General features: G+C 46.0%; 1 protein-coding gene across 2 annotated transcripts in view; it reads left to right on the plus strand.

Moving 5' to 3' along the window:
• The window catches only part of si:dkey-256h2.1 (uncharacterized protein LOC337520 homolog), a 314,605-nt gene that overhangs the window by 132,089 nt on the left and 166,023 nt on the right, over window positions 1–16,493 (plus strand). For both annotated transcript variants that reach the window (XM_068009788.1, XM_068009780.1), the window contains exon 7: window positions 4,931–5,099. In XM_068009788.1, the coding sequence (XP_067865889.1) occupies window positions 4,931–5,099 (169 nt within the window). The remainder of the gene's footprint in view (window positions 1–4,930; window positions 5,100–16,493) is intronic.

Here is a 16,493-nt window from a genome sequence, read left to right on the forward strand (position 1 = left end):
ATCACATCCTTCCTATAGTGTGGCGACCAGAACTGTACACAGTACTCCAGCTGTGGCCTAACTAATGTTTTATACAGCTCCATCATAACCTCCCTGCTCTTATATTCTATGCCTCGGCTAATAAAGGCAAGTATCCCATATGCCTTCTTAACCACCATATCTACCTGTGCTGCTGCTGCCTTCAGTGATCTATGGACAAGTACACCAAGGTCCCTCTGAGCCTCTGTACAACCTAGGGTCCTATCACCCATTGTACATTCCCTTGACTTGTTAGTCCTTCCAAAATGCATCATCTCACACTTCTCAGGATTAAATTCCATTTGCCACTGCTCTGCCCATCTTACATGCCCATCTATATCGTCCTATAATCTAAGGCCATCCTCCTCATTATTTACGACACCACCAATTTTCGTGTCATCTGCAAACATACTGATCATACCTCCTATATTCACGTCTAAATCATTAATGTACACTAGGCTCCCCCATCATTGAGGATGGAGATATTTGTGGAGCCACCTCATCCTGTTAGTTGTTTAATTATCTACCACCATTCACAACTGGATGTGGCAGTACTGCAGAGCTTAGATCTGATCCGTCGGTTGTGGGATCGCTTAGCTCTGGCTATCGCATACTGCTTATGCTGTTTGGCACACAAATAGTCCTGGGTTGTAACTTCATCAGATTGACACCTCAATTTGAGGTATGCCTGGTGCTGCTCCTGGCATGCCCACCCGCACTCTTCATTGAACCAGGATTGGTCTCCCGGCTCGATGGTAATGGTACGGTGGGAGTTATGCCGGGCCGTGAGGTTACAGATTGTGGTTGCGTACAATTCTGCTTGGTGGACTATGGGAGGGCCCGGTGATGCTGAGCTTCAGGCCGATGACAGGCCTTTGGAGTCATCTACAAGGCGGCAGATGCTGGATCTGCAGTGGTTCTCAAAGTGTGGCCCACCAGGTGGTCCGCGGCCATGTCTCAGCAGGGGTCCCAGCACCGATCCCTGCGGTACACCGGTGGTCACAGGCTTCCCATCGCAAAAACAACCCTCGACCATCACCCTCTGCATCCTGCCACTAAGCCAATTTTGGATCCAATTTGTCAAATTGTCCTGGATCCCATGGGCTCTTATCTTAACCAATCTCCCATGCCAGACCTTATCAAAAGCTTTACTGAAGTTCATGTAGACTACATCAACTGCTTTACCCTCATCTGCACATCTAGTCACTTCCTCGAAAAATTCAATCAAGTTTATTAGACATGATCTCCCCCTGACAAAGCCATGCTGACTATCCCTGATTAATCCCTGCCTCTCCAAGTGGAGATTAATCCTGTCCCTCAGAATTTTTCCAATAGTTTCCCTACCATTGATGTTAGACTCACCGGCCTATAATTACCTGGTTTATCCCTGCTCCCCTTCTTGAATAATGGTACCACATTCGCTGTCCTCCAGTCCTCGGGCACTTCTCCTGTGGCCAGAGAGGATTTGAAAATTTGTGTCAGAGCCCCAGCTACCTCCTCCCTTGCCTCACATAACAGCCTGGGATACATCTCATCTGGGCCTGGGGATTTATCGACTTTTAAACCCGCTAAAACAGCTAATACCTTCTCCCTTTCAATGCTAATTTGTTCCAATATATCACAATCCCCCTCCCTGATCTCTACACCTACATCGTCCTTCTCCATAGTGAACGCAGATGAAAAGTAATAATTGAAAACCTCACCTGTGTCCTCCAGCTCCACACACAGATTGCCACTTTGGCCCTAATGGGCCCTACTCTTTCCCTGGTTATCCTCTTGCCCTTAATATACTTATAAAATGCCTTGAGATTTTCCTTTATCTTGCCTGCCAGTGTTTTTTCATGTCCCCTCTTCGCTCTCCTAATTACTTTTTTAAGTATACCCCCCCCTCCACACACTTTCTATACTCCTGTAGGGCCTCTGCTCTTTTCAGCCCTCTGAATCTGCTATAAGCCTCCTTTTTTTTCCCTTATCCAATCCTCTATATCCCTTCTCATCCAGGGTTCCTGGGACTTGTTGGTGCTACCCTTCATCTTTACGGGAACATGTTGGCCCCAAACTTTCACTATTTCCTTTTTGAATGACTCTCACTGGTCTGATGTAGACTTTCCTACAAGTAGCTGCTCCCAGTCCACTTTGGCTAGATTCTGTTTTATCATATTGAAATCGGCCTTCCCCCAATTCAGTACCTTTATTTCTGGTCCATCTTTGTCCTTTTCCATAACTACCTTAAATCATACAGTGATATGGTCACCCACTGACACATCTACCACTTGTCCGGCTTCATTCCCTAGGATTAGGTCCAGTACTGCCCCTTCTCTTGTAGGATTTTCTACGTGCTGGCTCAAAAAGCTGTCCTGCATGCACTTGAAGAATTCCGCCCCCTTTAAGCCTTTTGCACAAAGACAATTCCAGTTAATATTGGGGAAGTTGAAATCCCCTACTGTTTTTACCCTATTATTTTTACATCTGTCTGAGATTTGCCTACATATCTGCTCCTTTATCTCTCCTTGTTTGGAGGCCTGTAATGCACTCCCAGCCAAGTGATTGCCCCCTTTTTGTTTCTAAGTTCTACCCATATGGCCTCATTTGATGAACCTTCTAAGATATCATCCCTCCTTACTGCAGTAATTGACTCCTTGATCAACAGTGCAATGCCACCTTCTCTTTTACACCCTCCCCTGTCACGCCTGAAGATTCTATATCCTGGATTATTGAGCTGCCAATCCTGCCCTTCCCTCAACCATGTCTCTGTGGTAGCAATATTCCCATGTGTTCATCGATGCCCTCAATTCATCTGCCTTACTTGTAAGACTCCTTGCATTAAAATAGATGCAATCTAGCCTGGCATTATTCGCTTTTACCTTAACAGGTCTATATTTGCTCTGCCTTCCAGACTGACTCAATTTTTCTTCTATATTTGACTGTGCATCACCCCCTACTGTACCTCCACTCTGTATCCCATCCTCCTGCCAAATTAGTTTAAACACCACCGCCCTCTCCACCCCTTCTCCCCCCCCCCCCCCCCCCCAACTCCCAACAGCACTAGCAAACCACCCAGCAAGGATGTTGGTCCCATTCCGGTTCAGGTTCAACCCGTCCAACTTCGCCAGAAAGAGACCCAGTTATCCAGGAAACTAAAGCCCTCCCTCCTGCATCATGTCTTCAGCTATGCACTCATCTGCTCTATCCTCCTATTCATATACTCACTGGCAGGTGGCAATGGGAGTAATCCAGAGATTACAACCTTTGAGGCCCTGCTTTCTAATCTGCTACCTAGCTCCCTAAATTCTTGTTGCAGAACCTCATCCCTCTTTCTACCTATGTCGGTGGTACCAATGTGTACCATGACCTCTGACTGTTCACCCTCCTTCTTTCCCCCCTTCGGAATGTCCTGCAGCCACTCCGTGACATCCTTGACCCGATCACCAGTGAGGCAACATATCATCCTGGAGTCTCGTTTGCGGCCACAGAAACGCCTATCTTTACCCTTTACGATAGGATCCCCTATCACTATAGCTCTACCAGTCTTTTTTCCTCCCCACCTGTGCAGCTGAGCCACTCGTGCCACAGACCTGGCTCTTGCCGCATTCCCCTGAGAAGCTATCTCCCCCAAAAGTATTCAAAATGGAATATCTGTTAGAGAGGGAGATGGACCCAGGGGACCTGCCTAGTTCTTCTACTCTGCCTGGCAGTCATCCATTCCCTTTCAGCCTGAGCAGTCTTTACCTGCGGTGTGACCACCACCCTGTACGTGCTATCCACGATGATCTGAGCCTCACGGATGCTCCACAGTGTCCCCAGCAGCCACTGCAGTTCCGAAACGCAGATTTCAAGTAGCTGCAGCTGGAGACACTTCCTGCACACGTGTTCGCCCTGGACACTGGAAATGTCCCTGACTTCCCACATTGCACAGGAGGAGCAGTCCACATTGCCGAGCTGCCCTGCCATGATTTACACTTAATTTTCTCAAAAGTTTGAGATTATTTACACTAGGGACCTTGATTCCCTAAAAAACACTACTTACTCTCTTAATAAAAGTAATAATTAATAGTAATTATTAATAAATTATACTAATTAAAAGCAAAAGCACACTTTAGTAGTACTAACTATATCATTTATAAGATATGGAGGAAAAATGGGCCAGCGATTGTAAGTGGGGTGTAGGTTTCGTTGGAGCTCATGGTAAACCTGTTGAATTCTCTTGGAAATCAAGCTCTCGTTGGTTGCAGCCTGAGGTCATTGTAGATTTCTCTCTTGGTTAAAAGTTCAGTTGAAGTAAGTGGATCACTTCTAGCTCACTGCTCTAAAGTATAGATGCAGAATTCCGCAGCAGGGCATGTGCCTTCTGGTTTGCTGGAACCAAGTTTCTGGATTCTGTTTTTTTTCTTTCTGCAGTGTCTTTCTCTAGGCTGCTTTTTCAAAGTAAGTCTGTGTTACTTCTCGCCTCCTGGAGGAGACGCTTTGGTCTTTTCCCCGTGGTGATCACACAATGGCCCAGCTACTTCACACCTCCTTTGTTTCAGAAGAAGACATTCAATTCTGGAATATTTTAGGATGGGTATAGCATGGATGCAATTAACACCTTTTATCTTTGAAGATTTTCCTTTGTTCCTGTCAGACAGTTTGAATAGACAATGGCCAAGCCCTTTCTTCAGTGGCCATTTTGGAGCATTGTTCACTTTTTAAAAGATGAGTCAATTTTTTAAAAGACAAAGTCAGTTTTTATAACTCTTCAGATTTAGTCCATAATTTATATCATCGCACTTCTTGTATGCGTGACACTTCTCACCAGAGATATTTTTAATGCATTGGAATGACTAGTGTCAGTGAAAAGGCCAACAATTTGAAATTCAAATGTATGGGCGATATTAACAAGTGATATTGAAATAGCTCTTTCTGTTTTCCATAGATCTATTTTCATTTAACCATTTAGAACTTGATGCTTCATTGTCATGCCCTGGAACAAGAGACGAAACATGTGCTCATTGGGATCACACAGTTGAGCTTTATGTCTGCTGTATGCAGACCAGTCCATATTGCAATCTTGAACTTGGAAGGTGGATTACCCCATTCCGCAGGTAAACCAACATTTAATGTACGAATATAATTAGTATAGTGTGTAGTCGCAGAATCATAGCAATTAGCACAAAAGGAGCCATTGGGCCCATCGCACCTAACTAAGTGCTTGCTCTTCATTAGGAGCTATTTACTTTAATAACTTTTCCCCATATCCACTTATGCTCTTTATTTTCAAATACTTATCCAGTTCCCTTTCAGACATCTTATAATCTCTGTTTCAGTAGCCACTTGTGGTAAAGCATTCCATGTTCTCTGTAGGAGAAACAATCTTCTAAGTTCCCCCACATTCATCTAGTGAAAACCCTGAGCCAGTGCCTCATTGTCACAATTCATGAATCTGTGGAAGCAAACTTTCACGACTTACCCTCTTAAAACCTCTATTAGATTTGCCCTTAATCTTCTAAATTCTGCAGAAAAAATTACCAATTTTTCAAACTTCTTTTCATAACTTTAACTTCTTATTCCTGGCATAATTTTAGTGGATTCTTCACTGTACCCTTTCTAGTATCCTTACTATATTGGGTGTTCAAAACTGCTTGCAATGCTCCTGCAGCCTAGCCAATGTCTGCACAAATATATGGCTAAGATCTCAGGAGTTTGAGCTCCGAAAGCAAAAAGATTTTTATCATGGCTGAATTTATTACTTCACAAGCCAAAGAAATGCTAATTTGCAAATTAAATGTAATTTGTTGCCAATGAGATTACATATTTTCAGTTAGACTTATTGTTTAAGATGATGAAAACAAAGTGAACCTGCTAACATTTTGTGTGGACATTGGACGTCTCCTAGGGATTGCAAATAGACTTGCCAGCAGCATACTGATGGGCTTTTTGTGCAATTAGATGACGTTAAGGCAGGAAGAATAACTTGTCTTTGAAATACTGGAGAGGTTCCAAACAGGAAAATGATCACTCACTGATAACGGGAAAGAAAAGAAGGGAAACTACAATGTTGCTTCCTGTCATTTGAATACAGATATATTCATTCCAGAACACAGTTGGTTCCACTGAACTTCATTTAAATCCAAAAACATTGAAAAGCAGTAGCACTACCAGTTGTATTTACATTTCAATGAGTAAAATTATATCAGAGCACAAAAGGTCTCTTAAACTTTGAAGGACTGGCAAATTAATCTATGTAGCAGTCTATTTATTTGTGCTGTCATTGTATATAGTATATGTTGAAGTGTATCTAGTTCTTAGAGGATTTGATAAGGACAAGCTGTTTCCCCTGTCTGGAGAGTCTAGAAATAGGGGTCATCGTCTCAGAATAAGTGGTCAGTCATTTAGGACTCAGATGAGGAGAAAGTTCTTCACTGATAGGATTGTAAATCTTTAGAATTTTCTACCCCAGAGAGCTGTGGATGCTTAGTCAATTAGTATATTCAAGAGTGAGATTAGTAGATTTTTTGGGCACTGAGGCACTCAAGAGATTATGGGGATAGTGCAGGAGAGTGGAGTTGAGTTAGAAGATCAACCATGATCTTATTGAATGGCGGAGAAGACTTGAGGCAATCTATGGCCAACTCCTGCTCCTATTCCTTATGTTCTTATAGTGGATACTTACCTATTTCTATTTAGATATTTATCTATTAATTTATTAAAAATCTTACATCTATACTTACTTTCTGTCAACTTGTTCCATTATAAATTCCTATGTCCTTGTTTGTAATGAAAATTGCCAATGTAAACTTGTCACCCATGAGGGAAGAGTGTAATTGCAGGTCCAGTTATACTTTGGCCTGTACACATAATTGATTCCTTATGAGCAGTGTCACGGGAGATTGACTCCTACTATAGGGAAAATCTTGCCCCTGTTCGCACTTCCTGGCAACTTTTTCCATAATGAGTTCCTATGTCCATATTTAAGGAAAGAAAGAAGTTGCATTTATACAACATTCTTTCCATCCTGATGATGTCTCAAAGCACCTTACAGGTGTAGTCATTGTAATTTTGTAGACAAGTGTAGCGGCCAGTTTTGCACACAATAGGATTCTGCAAATAATAAGATAACTGACCCAGTTAAGCTGCTTTTAGAGATGTCGATTGAGGGATAAATGTCCGTTCGGACAGTGGAAGAACGCCATGCTCTTTTTAGAATAGTGCCTTGTGTTTTTTCATATGGCTCTAAATAGCTGGACAGAGCTTTAAAATGGGGAATCAGTTACGTGTGTACAGCCTGAACCAATTATTCCCCAACCCCTAACACTGCTTCACCTAAAGACTACACTTGGCCTTGATTTCCTATGTGCAGTGCCTTGGGGGATCATCTAGTATTAGTAAAAATCTTGCGTAGCAAGGACACGTCCTATCACAAACCTTGGGCTGAATGTTTCCAACAGCGATGAAGGCCTGCCGCCGGGGCCAAAAGCTGGAGCCGACCTCACGCTGGTGGGCGGCGGGACCATTGGGCAGCATTTTATCAGCAATGGCCAATTCTGTCTGTCAAAGCTGCTGGCCCAATCAGAGGATTGGCAGCTCGGCAGCCTCAGCAGCACCAACACTAGTGGTGGCCTCTGCTGAGGCTGCAGGATAGGGAAAAGAGCACCTCTCTGCTGAGGTGTCCTGGAAGACCAAGTAAGGTTTTTTTTGCAGCAAGTTGGGGCAGCGATCTGATGGGGAAGGATTGCCTGCCCCAGTGGCAGTGCCTCCATGGGCCATGGGTCAGCAATTAAGGAGGACCCCCTGACCCTCTGGGAACCCGCTGGCAGGCTGCAAGGGTTTGCCTGGCAGTCTCCCCCTTTTGGTGGCGGCCCCTCCTGACGCAGGTAAAATGCCGGCGGGGTGAGAGGTGGTGCTTAATTGGGCACAATTGCCTCAGTTGGCTGCCTGGCAGATGGTCGCGCCACTGAGGTTCCTGCATGCTGGTATATGCCATGGAGACTTGAAGACATTGATCACCCCTCCCAATGCCTTTCCCCACCATATTACCAGCTCTCCCACAGCCTAGTCCATCTCCAAAGGGCTGGTAAAATCTGGCCCCTTATTTCCTTTGGTCACATTTTTGGTAAAGCTGTTGTGCCACCATTTACCATTGTAGATATCTATGTCAATATTTCCTTTCAATTTTGTTACGTCAGCTATAAGGATGTACTTGCAGACACAGATCACCAGGTAGCTCAGTGAGGTGAGTTCCTGAAGTCTCTCTTCAATTCCGCTGCCATCTTGTATATTTTTTAAAAATACCTATATTCATTAACTGACTATTGGCAATGCCACAGGCAATTTACTAGTGTGTTATAAAATGAAAGCCCTGAAATGTAAAACATCAGAAAATTCTTTGTTTTTTGTTTGCAATTTTGTGGAGGTTAATATCACAATTGAAAATTGTTCTGCAAATTTCCTTAACACACCTAAGAGTGTTGTTAAAAGTCCAGTCTGTAGAGTGAGCCTCGGACTATAATTTAATAGTTTTTTTTTGTTCATGGGATGTGGGCATCGCTGGCAAGGCCAGCATTTATTGCCCATCCCTAATTGCCCTTGGGAAGGTGGTGGTGAGCTGCCTTCTTGAGCTGCTGCAGTCCATGTGGGGTAGGTATACCAACAGTGCTGTTAGGAAGGGAGTTCCAGGACTTTGATCCAGCAACAGTGAAGGAACGGCGATATAGTTCTAAGTCAGGATGGTCTGCGGTTTGGAGGGGAACTTGCAGGTGGTGGTGTTCCCTTGCATCTGCTGCCCTTGTCCTTCTAGGTGGTAGAGCTCGCAAGTTTGGAAGGTGCTGTCGAAGGAGCCTTGGTGCATTGCTGCAGTGCATCTTGCAGATGGTACACACTGCTGCCACTGTGCGTCAGTAGTGGAGGGAGTGGATGTTTGTATATGGGGTAACTATCAGACAGGCTGCTTTGTCCTGGATGGTGTCGAGCTTCTTGAGTGTTGTTGGAGCTGCACCCATCCAGGCAATTGGAGAGTAATCCATCACACTCCTGACTTGTGCCTTGTAGATGGTGGGCAGGCTTTGGGGAGTCAGGAGGTGAGTTACTCGCTGCAGGATTCCTAGCCTCTGACCTGCTCTTGTAGCCATGGTATTTATATGGCTACTCCAGTTCAGTTTCTGGTCAATGGTGACCCCCCAGGATTTTGATATTGGGTGATTCAGCTATCGTAACACCATTGAATGTCAACGGGAGATAGCTAGATTCTCTCGTTGGAGATAGTTATTGCCTGGTATTTAATATTTTTCAGCATGGATTCAAAAGTCTAAGGCAAAGACCTAGCAAATACCACCTTGGAAAAGTTAAATATCTTTGCTAGATGTTCATGTATGCTTGTTATTCTATAGATTATTTTCTAAGAGTCTGTGCCTTTTAAATTTGGATAACTTTGGGGGAAATAAAATAAAAGTAACTTGGGGAAAACTTAAAAAACTAAGGGCACAAAAGATTTGATCGTACAGTCATTAATTAAAAATGTATCCATGTTGGATTTAGGCTTAAATAATTCAACTTGTCCCAGTGCTTTGCATTAAAAGCATATACATTCTTGTTCTGGAAGTAGCGTCATTGTATGCATTTCAGGGCTACTTTTATAACATACTAGTTAAATTGCCCATGACATTCCCTGTGGTCAGTTGAGGAATGTCAGGTTTTCCAAATATACAAGATGACAATGGAATTGGAATAGATATTTCAGAAAATTTCTTTACTGAGCTACCTAGCAATTAGAGTCTGCATACTCCCAGCTGAAGTATTGAACAGCACAGCTTTATTTTACAGAATCCTTTATTTCTGTGTGACTGGGCTGAATATTACAGCCCCCCGCATCGGGAGATGTGGCGGGGGGTGGGAGAGGGTGGAAAATGCCTCTGGGATGAGGCCGCCACGCACCCTGATGCCAAGAGGGCCTGGCCCGATATTGCCGGCAGCAGTGAGGCCTTGTGGCGGACCCCCCACCGCCCGGCGACGGGACCACCATTAAAACATGTAAAGAGGTACTTAGCATGCCGCATGATAAATCCTGCTGTGAGTTCTCAAACAATTTACAATATTTAGCTGAATGGGTGTCTCTCACGTGCCTTCCCGTTTCCAGCTGATAAAAGCCGGCGGAACAGAGGTAGCAGTGCTCGGAGCCTGTGAAGGTGACTGTTGCGAGACTGGTCTTAACTCTACATTTGAGTACGGAGGTGGGTGGGGGAGTGCATTAAAGGGGGCACAACTCTGAATACATGTACAGAGGCACCACTCTCCCTTCGTAAATGGGGCCATTCTGTGCCCTTGAATGTTTGGGAATGTGAAGGAACAATGGCACTTCAAGAACTCTTATTGTGGGATGAGGGCCACAAATGGTAGGCAGTTTAAGGTAATGTCACTGGTGGGCCAATCCAGGCAACTGCAACAATATGAATGTGGTCATGCTGCCCCATTCTTAGTGAAAGCTAAGACGAGCAAAGCCATGCCACACCACATAGTTGATCCATGAATGCACCTGAAGTACCAATCCACATCATTCTTTGCCCTGTTAGGTGCCTTTGAAGTACTGAAGGAACTGAATTTGACCCCAACTTTGAGATGGGGATGGTACATCCTGTATTCATTGATCCACATTCCGTAAGGAGCCATATCCGCTGGAGGCAGAACCAAGGGGCAGGTGCAACCCACGTGGAAGTTCCCGGTCGTGAGCAGCAGCAGCCCCCAAGGCAAACTCGGCACTACAGAACGCCGCGCATCAGCAGGTCCTGCATGACATACCTGCAGATGTCTGAGCATCAGTGTCAGAGGTGACTGCGGATGTCGAGAGAGGCAGTGACACACCTCTGCACTGCAGCTGATGGGCTTCGGTGGACATTCTATGCCTGTGGCCCTCAAAGTGACAGCGGCTCTTAACTTCTACACCTCTGCATCATTTCAGAGACCCACCAGCGACCGATGTGGGGTGACATAGTCAGCAATGCGCTGCTGCATCAGGGAGGTAACCGACGTCCTGTACCGGAGGGCTGGTGACTATGTCTACTTCAGGACGGGCCCTCAGAGTCAGACCCAGAGGGTTATTGGATTTAGCTTCATCATGGGATCACCACAGGTGCAAGGGCTCGTAGACTGCACCCATGTGGCCATCAAGCCTCCTGCCGGGCAACCAGCTACATAACTCAACCAAAAGGGCTTCCACTTGCTCAACGTGCAGCTAGTCTGTGATCACTGTAAGCACTTTATGCAAGTCTGTGCCACTTTCCAGGCAGCTGCTATGACTCCTTCATCCTGTGCCAGACCCAGGTGCCATTGCTGTTCACTGAACTGGCTCAGATCGAGGGGTGGATTCTTGGGGACAAGGGATATCCCTTGCAGACATGGCTGCTGATGCCAGTGAGAAAAACCCCACCGGTGATGCAGAGGAAAGATACAATGCCTGCCACGAAAGGAGCCACCATTGAGCAAGTGATCAGCATGCTGAAGATGCGCTTCTGCTGCCTGCATAAATTGGGTGGGGCTCTGCAGTACAGGAAAGGGTTGCTCGTATAGTTGCTGTTTGTTGTGCTCTGCACAACTTTGCACTAAATAGAGGGGAGGCCTTGCAGGATGAGGAGAGATGTGAGCAGAACTCATCCTAGGGCGATGAGGACGCAGAGGGCTTGCAGCAGGAAATGCGCATGGGAGGATGGAAAGCAACCAGGCAGCGCATGCAGGGCGAGTAGCGAGCAAGGGATACATGACAACGCCTCATTGATCAATGCTTCTGCAGACCCTGAAGAGCACCATGTGCTCTACGTACCACACATCACCCTCGTTCACCTGTTGTGTAGCCGTCCACATCTACAATAACTTTATCTCCACCATTACTGGCAGCAGCTGACAGAGCCATTGTCCATGTGACTGCATCCGTGGAGAGGCACATGAGTAATACTGACACGGCAATGATGTTATTCCATACATTGGTTCTGTCAGGCCAATGATGTAATGGGAAGAGACGCGATCGCTACATGTTGGTGCACTTCATTTACACAGTAAAAATGTTACACGTTTGTGAAGCACATTTAGTGAGAATAGATTATACATCGGAGTGACACTCGTAGACCCATTTGTGTCACGGTATTTTTTAAGACGTTTACAGGTGCTCCTTCACAGTGCCACTTCTGCGTTAGCAGATTGACTGGAGGAAGGCTGCTGATCAGAATGCCCTTTGGCTTTGTATGACTTTGGCGGTCATCCTCTGCGCGCACAAGGCCTGGAGGGCCCCGGCTGGCTGGGGGCCTCCTGCTTCTGTGCAGAACAAACCTCATATGTCGTGGCTGCTGGAGCGTGACTCACCAGTGGAGGAGCTGAGGGGCTGGTGTCCACATTGGAATCATCTTGAGGGGGGACCCCAGATGTCAGGCAAGGCTTGCCTCCTCCCTCTCGAGGCTCGTCAGAACCTCGCAACTCTCCTGGGAAGGACCAGGAACAGGGACTGTCTCCATGCCCCGGTCCCTCTCACGCCTAGCCACTGCTGCGTCCAGGTCATGGCTGCGGCGAAGATTTGCAGGTCAGTGCGTAGCATCGGAATCTGACTCTCCAAGAGGGCCGCTGTCCTCTCCATGGATGAAGCCATGAGCTCAAATGCCTGGGACATGGCAGCTGTCATGACCTGGATGGACTGCCCCATCGTCCGCTCAAGGCTGCACGTGGCCTGTGGCATCTCCACCAGATGTTGCCATTGCCATGATTTACTGCAGCTCCAGCATGTCCTGTGCTGTTAACAACAGAGGGTCATCATTAGCCTGGGGCTCAGCATGGGCCTGGACACCCACACTGTCAGGGGCCTCGGCTGTCTCAGCCTCAGTCAGCTGCTCAGGCGTGTGTGCGGTGCTGTCACCCGTTTGTGACCCAGACTCTAAAGCCGATCGGATTCCCACTGAGGTGACTATATCTGCACTGGTGGAAGGTGCGGGAGTGTCATGGCACACTGCGTCCTCTGAGGTTGTCTCTTCCTCAGAGTTGCAGGAGGACTGTAGGGCCTGCTGGTTGAATCCAGAGCGTCGGCCTGCAAGATACAATGTGAAGAGCACAGTGTCAGTCTTTATGGTGCATATGTACCAATTATGACAGCATTGTCTCAAACAATAAAATGTTCTAAGTAATCATTGTGTATATCAATTGGCTGTCTGTTCACCCAGGACCCAAACTCCACTTCTGCAACAACACGTTCTACGTGGATGGCCGCTAGTTCCAGGGCCTTTCCTCGGCCTGTGTAAGCAGATGTAGATCAGGCACACCTCCACCAGTCCTGGATGCCTCACGCGCATTGTGGGCCCTCTTAACCTGGAGGAGCAAGGAGGCAGATATTGAACATTGCCAAACAACAACACGACACATGTCACAACAGGGGTGCTGGACCCAAAGGTGGGGGAAGCTGGGTCTGTACTACTCACTGAGCCTGTCATGTAAGTGCCATGTTCTGAGCAGCAAACAAGGGTGAGTTCTTTCATACGTACAGCCATTCATGTAGCATCATTCGTACCTTTGGCATGGCAGTAGCACACGTGCAACTCTATGTGGGGACACCCAGGTTCAGCTGAGCCATGCAACAAAATGCAACTTAACTTTGCGGAACGCAAAAGATCGTTCACCCTCTTGCGGCACTGCACCCAGTCCTGGCGCATGGCCCCATGACTACTAACCTCCTCTGCTATCTCCACCCAGGCTTGCTTGTTCAGGCGGGAGGGCCTTTTCTTACCATCGCTGGGGAAAAGGATCTCCTGCCAAACCTGTACAGCCTGGAGAAGATTGAGCAAGGAGGCATCGCTGAATTGTGAGGCCACCCTGGCTCACACCTCTGCCATTTCATCAAAGTTGCAGGGACCTTGCTTTGTGGAAGTTTCTGGAATGATTATTCTGCGTTCAACTGCAGCAGCGAGGTTTAAATGCGGAATTGGAATTAATGCAGGGCTGGCTGCCATTTAAATATGGCACCAGCACCCGCTGACCTGTCAGCTGATGCTGTTCACGGCGGTGTCAAGCCCACCCCCTCCACGTCATTGGCGGGGGTGGGGGGCGGTGGTACGACCCAGGAATGCTAATGAGCCGCCGCGCTGAATATCATGGGGGCTCTGTGACGTGCAGCCCTCACGGGCAGGCCACCATTGTTTTCACCCGCCACCAATTTCGGCGGCAGGACTATAAATTTCAGCTCACATCAAATTATAGCATAAATGCACTGTGCTATTGTGTCTTGGTCACTTGTCTGCCCACTCAGCTGGGTTAAGAATGTAGAAAAAAATGTACTGAGGAATGAGAGAGTGTTGCCATCAACAACCATTGAAAATGGCATTGTTGCAAGGAATTCCAATAAAATGTACTTTTTCCCTTTCCTGCCTATATCAATAGTTTAAAACAAAAATTTCAGACTGATGCCACCATTGTGGAACTCTCCACTTGCCCTGGATGTGTGCAGCTCTAGCAGAAGAAGCTCAATATCATCCAAGACAAAACAGTCTGTTGATTGGCACTCCATCCACTAGCTTAAACATCTACCAGCAGCATACTGTTGCTGCAGTATATCCTCACTACAGGATGCACTGCAGCAACTTATCAAGGCTTTCTTTACAGTTGCTCCCAAACCCATGACCTCCACCACCGAAAGACAAAGGCAATAGGTCCATGGGAATACCGTCATCTCCACATTCTCCTCCAAGTCACACACCTTCCTGACTTACATATTATCCTCATTCCTTCTTCGCTGTTGGTTTAAAATTCTGGAACTCCCTGGCTAACAGCATTGTAGGAGTACCTTCATCACATTATCTGCACTGGTTTAAGAAGGCAGCGGCTCACCACCACCTTCTCATGGGCAACTAAGGATGGGAATAACTTGCTAGAAACACCCACAAAATGCTGATTTAAAAACTGATTGACAGGAATAACCAACTCCAACAATAAAATGTAGGTGAATTTACATAGATAATTGAAGTGAGGTGTTTCTGAGTTAATAAATTTGCTTACCGTTGCTTCCATTCTGCAGTATTAGTGGTGAACAGCCATTCCTTCCAGGTGGTTAAAACAAAATACTTCTGTCGTCTTACTTACAAATGTGTTTTCAAATGGTGTCTGTCTCTTCCTGTAATTGTCTTTTTTCTGTATTCAAGAGTCTTTCACACATCATGGAAACCTGGCCCGTCTTGATTGTTTTTAGTGAATTGCCTTGTTTACTTTCATGATTTTGGGACAGACATCATGTAACCCCCTGCTCTCTCCCTGTGTCATACAATGCCCCAGAATCTGTGTGACCTTTCCCGCTATTCAACATTTAGAGCCAGTCACTGGAGATGTTATCAGCTATCTTAAGAACAAACTACAGGTTTTAGCTTATTAAAATGATTAGGAATTACATTCTTATATTCAGTTTCTCTTTCTCTTTCTTGCGTTTGAGCTCAGGATGTGTTAATTATTCATTGCTGTAATATATTAGTTTTGTAACTAATCGGGGAAAATTGATGGATGATCAAAGAAAAGAAAGTGAACAAAGAGTGTACATTACACAAAGACTGAGACTAGTAAGGAATTATCTATTGTATTAAACTATATTTAAAAGATGGTGGGGGTGTATGGGGTGTTCAGATAGAGGTAGTACCTTGTATTTTCAAAAGCAAACAGAACATTCAGTAGACTGTACCAACGTGTGTGGAGCAACCACAGCCCCAGAGTACAGACCAAACTCAAAGTGTACAAAGCCATAGTCCTCACCACCCTTCTGTATGGCACCGAGTCATGGGTCCTATACCACCATCATGTATGCCTCTAGAGCGCTTCCATCAGCGCTGCCTCCGCAGCATTCTCAAGATCTACTGGCAGAACCGCATCACAAACATTGAAGTCCTAGAAACAGCCAACATCACCAGCATCGAGACCATCCTCCTGCAAAGCCAACTACGTCGGGCGGGTCACATTGCCCGGATGGACGACAGTCGCCTGCCCAAGATCATGTTGTACAGAGAGCTGACCATAGGTAAAAGAAACAGAGGGGCCCCATGCAAACGTTTCAAGGACTCCCTGAAGAAGTCCCTCTCTGTGTGCCACATCAACCATCACCAGTGAGAAGTGCAGGCCATAGATCATGATGCCTGGAGATGCTACATCAGGAAAGCTACAGACACCTTTGAGCGAAGAACCAGCATGAAGGAGAAAAGGAGGCGAAGAATAGGTCCAATTGCCCCAAACAGTGACTACATCTTCATTTGTACCCGCTGTGGGAGAATCTGCCAGTCCTGGATAGGCCTGACTAGCCACCAGCAGGCCTGCAACCGATGAGTACAACCTTCCCAAAATCTTAGTCTGCGAAGAAATGCCAAGAGAAAAGATGGTGGACTGGAATCAATTGCTGCTTAGATCCATTTCAAGGATTGAGTTAGCATCAGCCTACAGAAATAGTGAACTTTTGTTGTAAATCAAGCTTATTTGATTTAATATGCAGATAAAGTAGTTCTTCG

This window comes from Heterodontus francisci, chromosome 2 (assembly GCF_036365525.1).
Source record: "Heterodontus francisci isolate sHetFra1 chromosome 2, sHetFra1.hap1, whole genome shotgun sequence".
In the NCBI taxonomy this organism is placed as follows: domain Eukaryota; kingdom Metazoa; phylum Chordata; class Chondrichthyes; order Heterodontiformes; family Heterodontidae; genus Heterodontus; species Heterodontus francisci.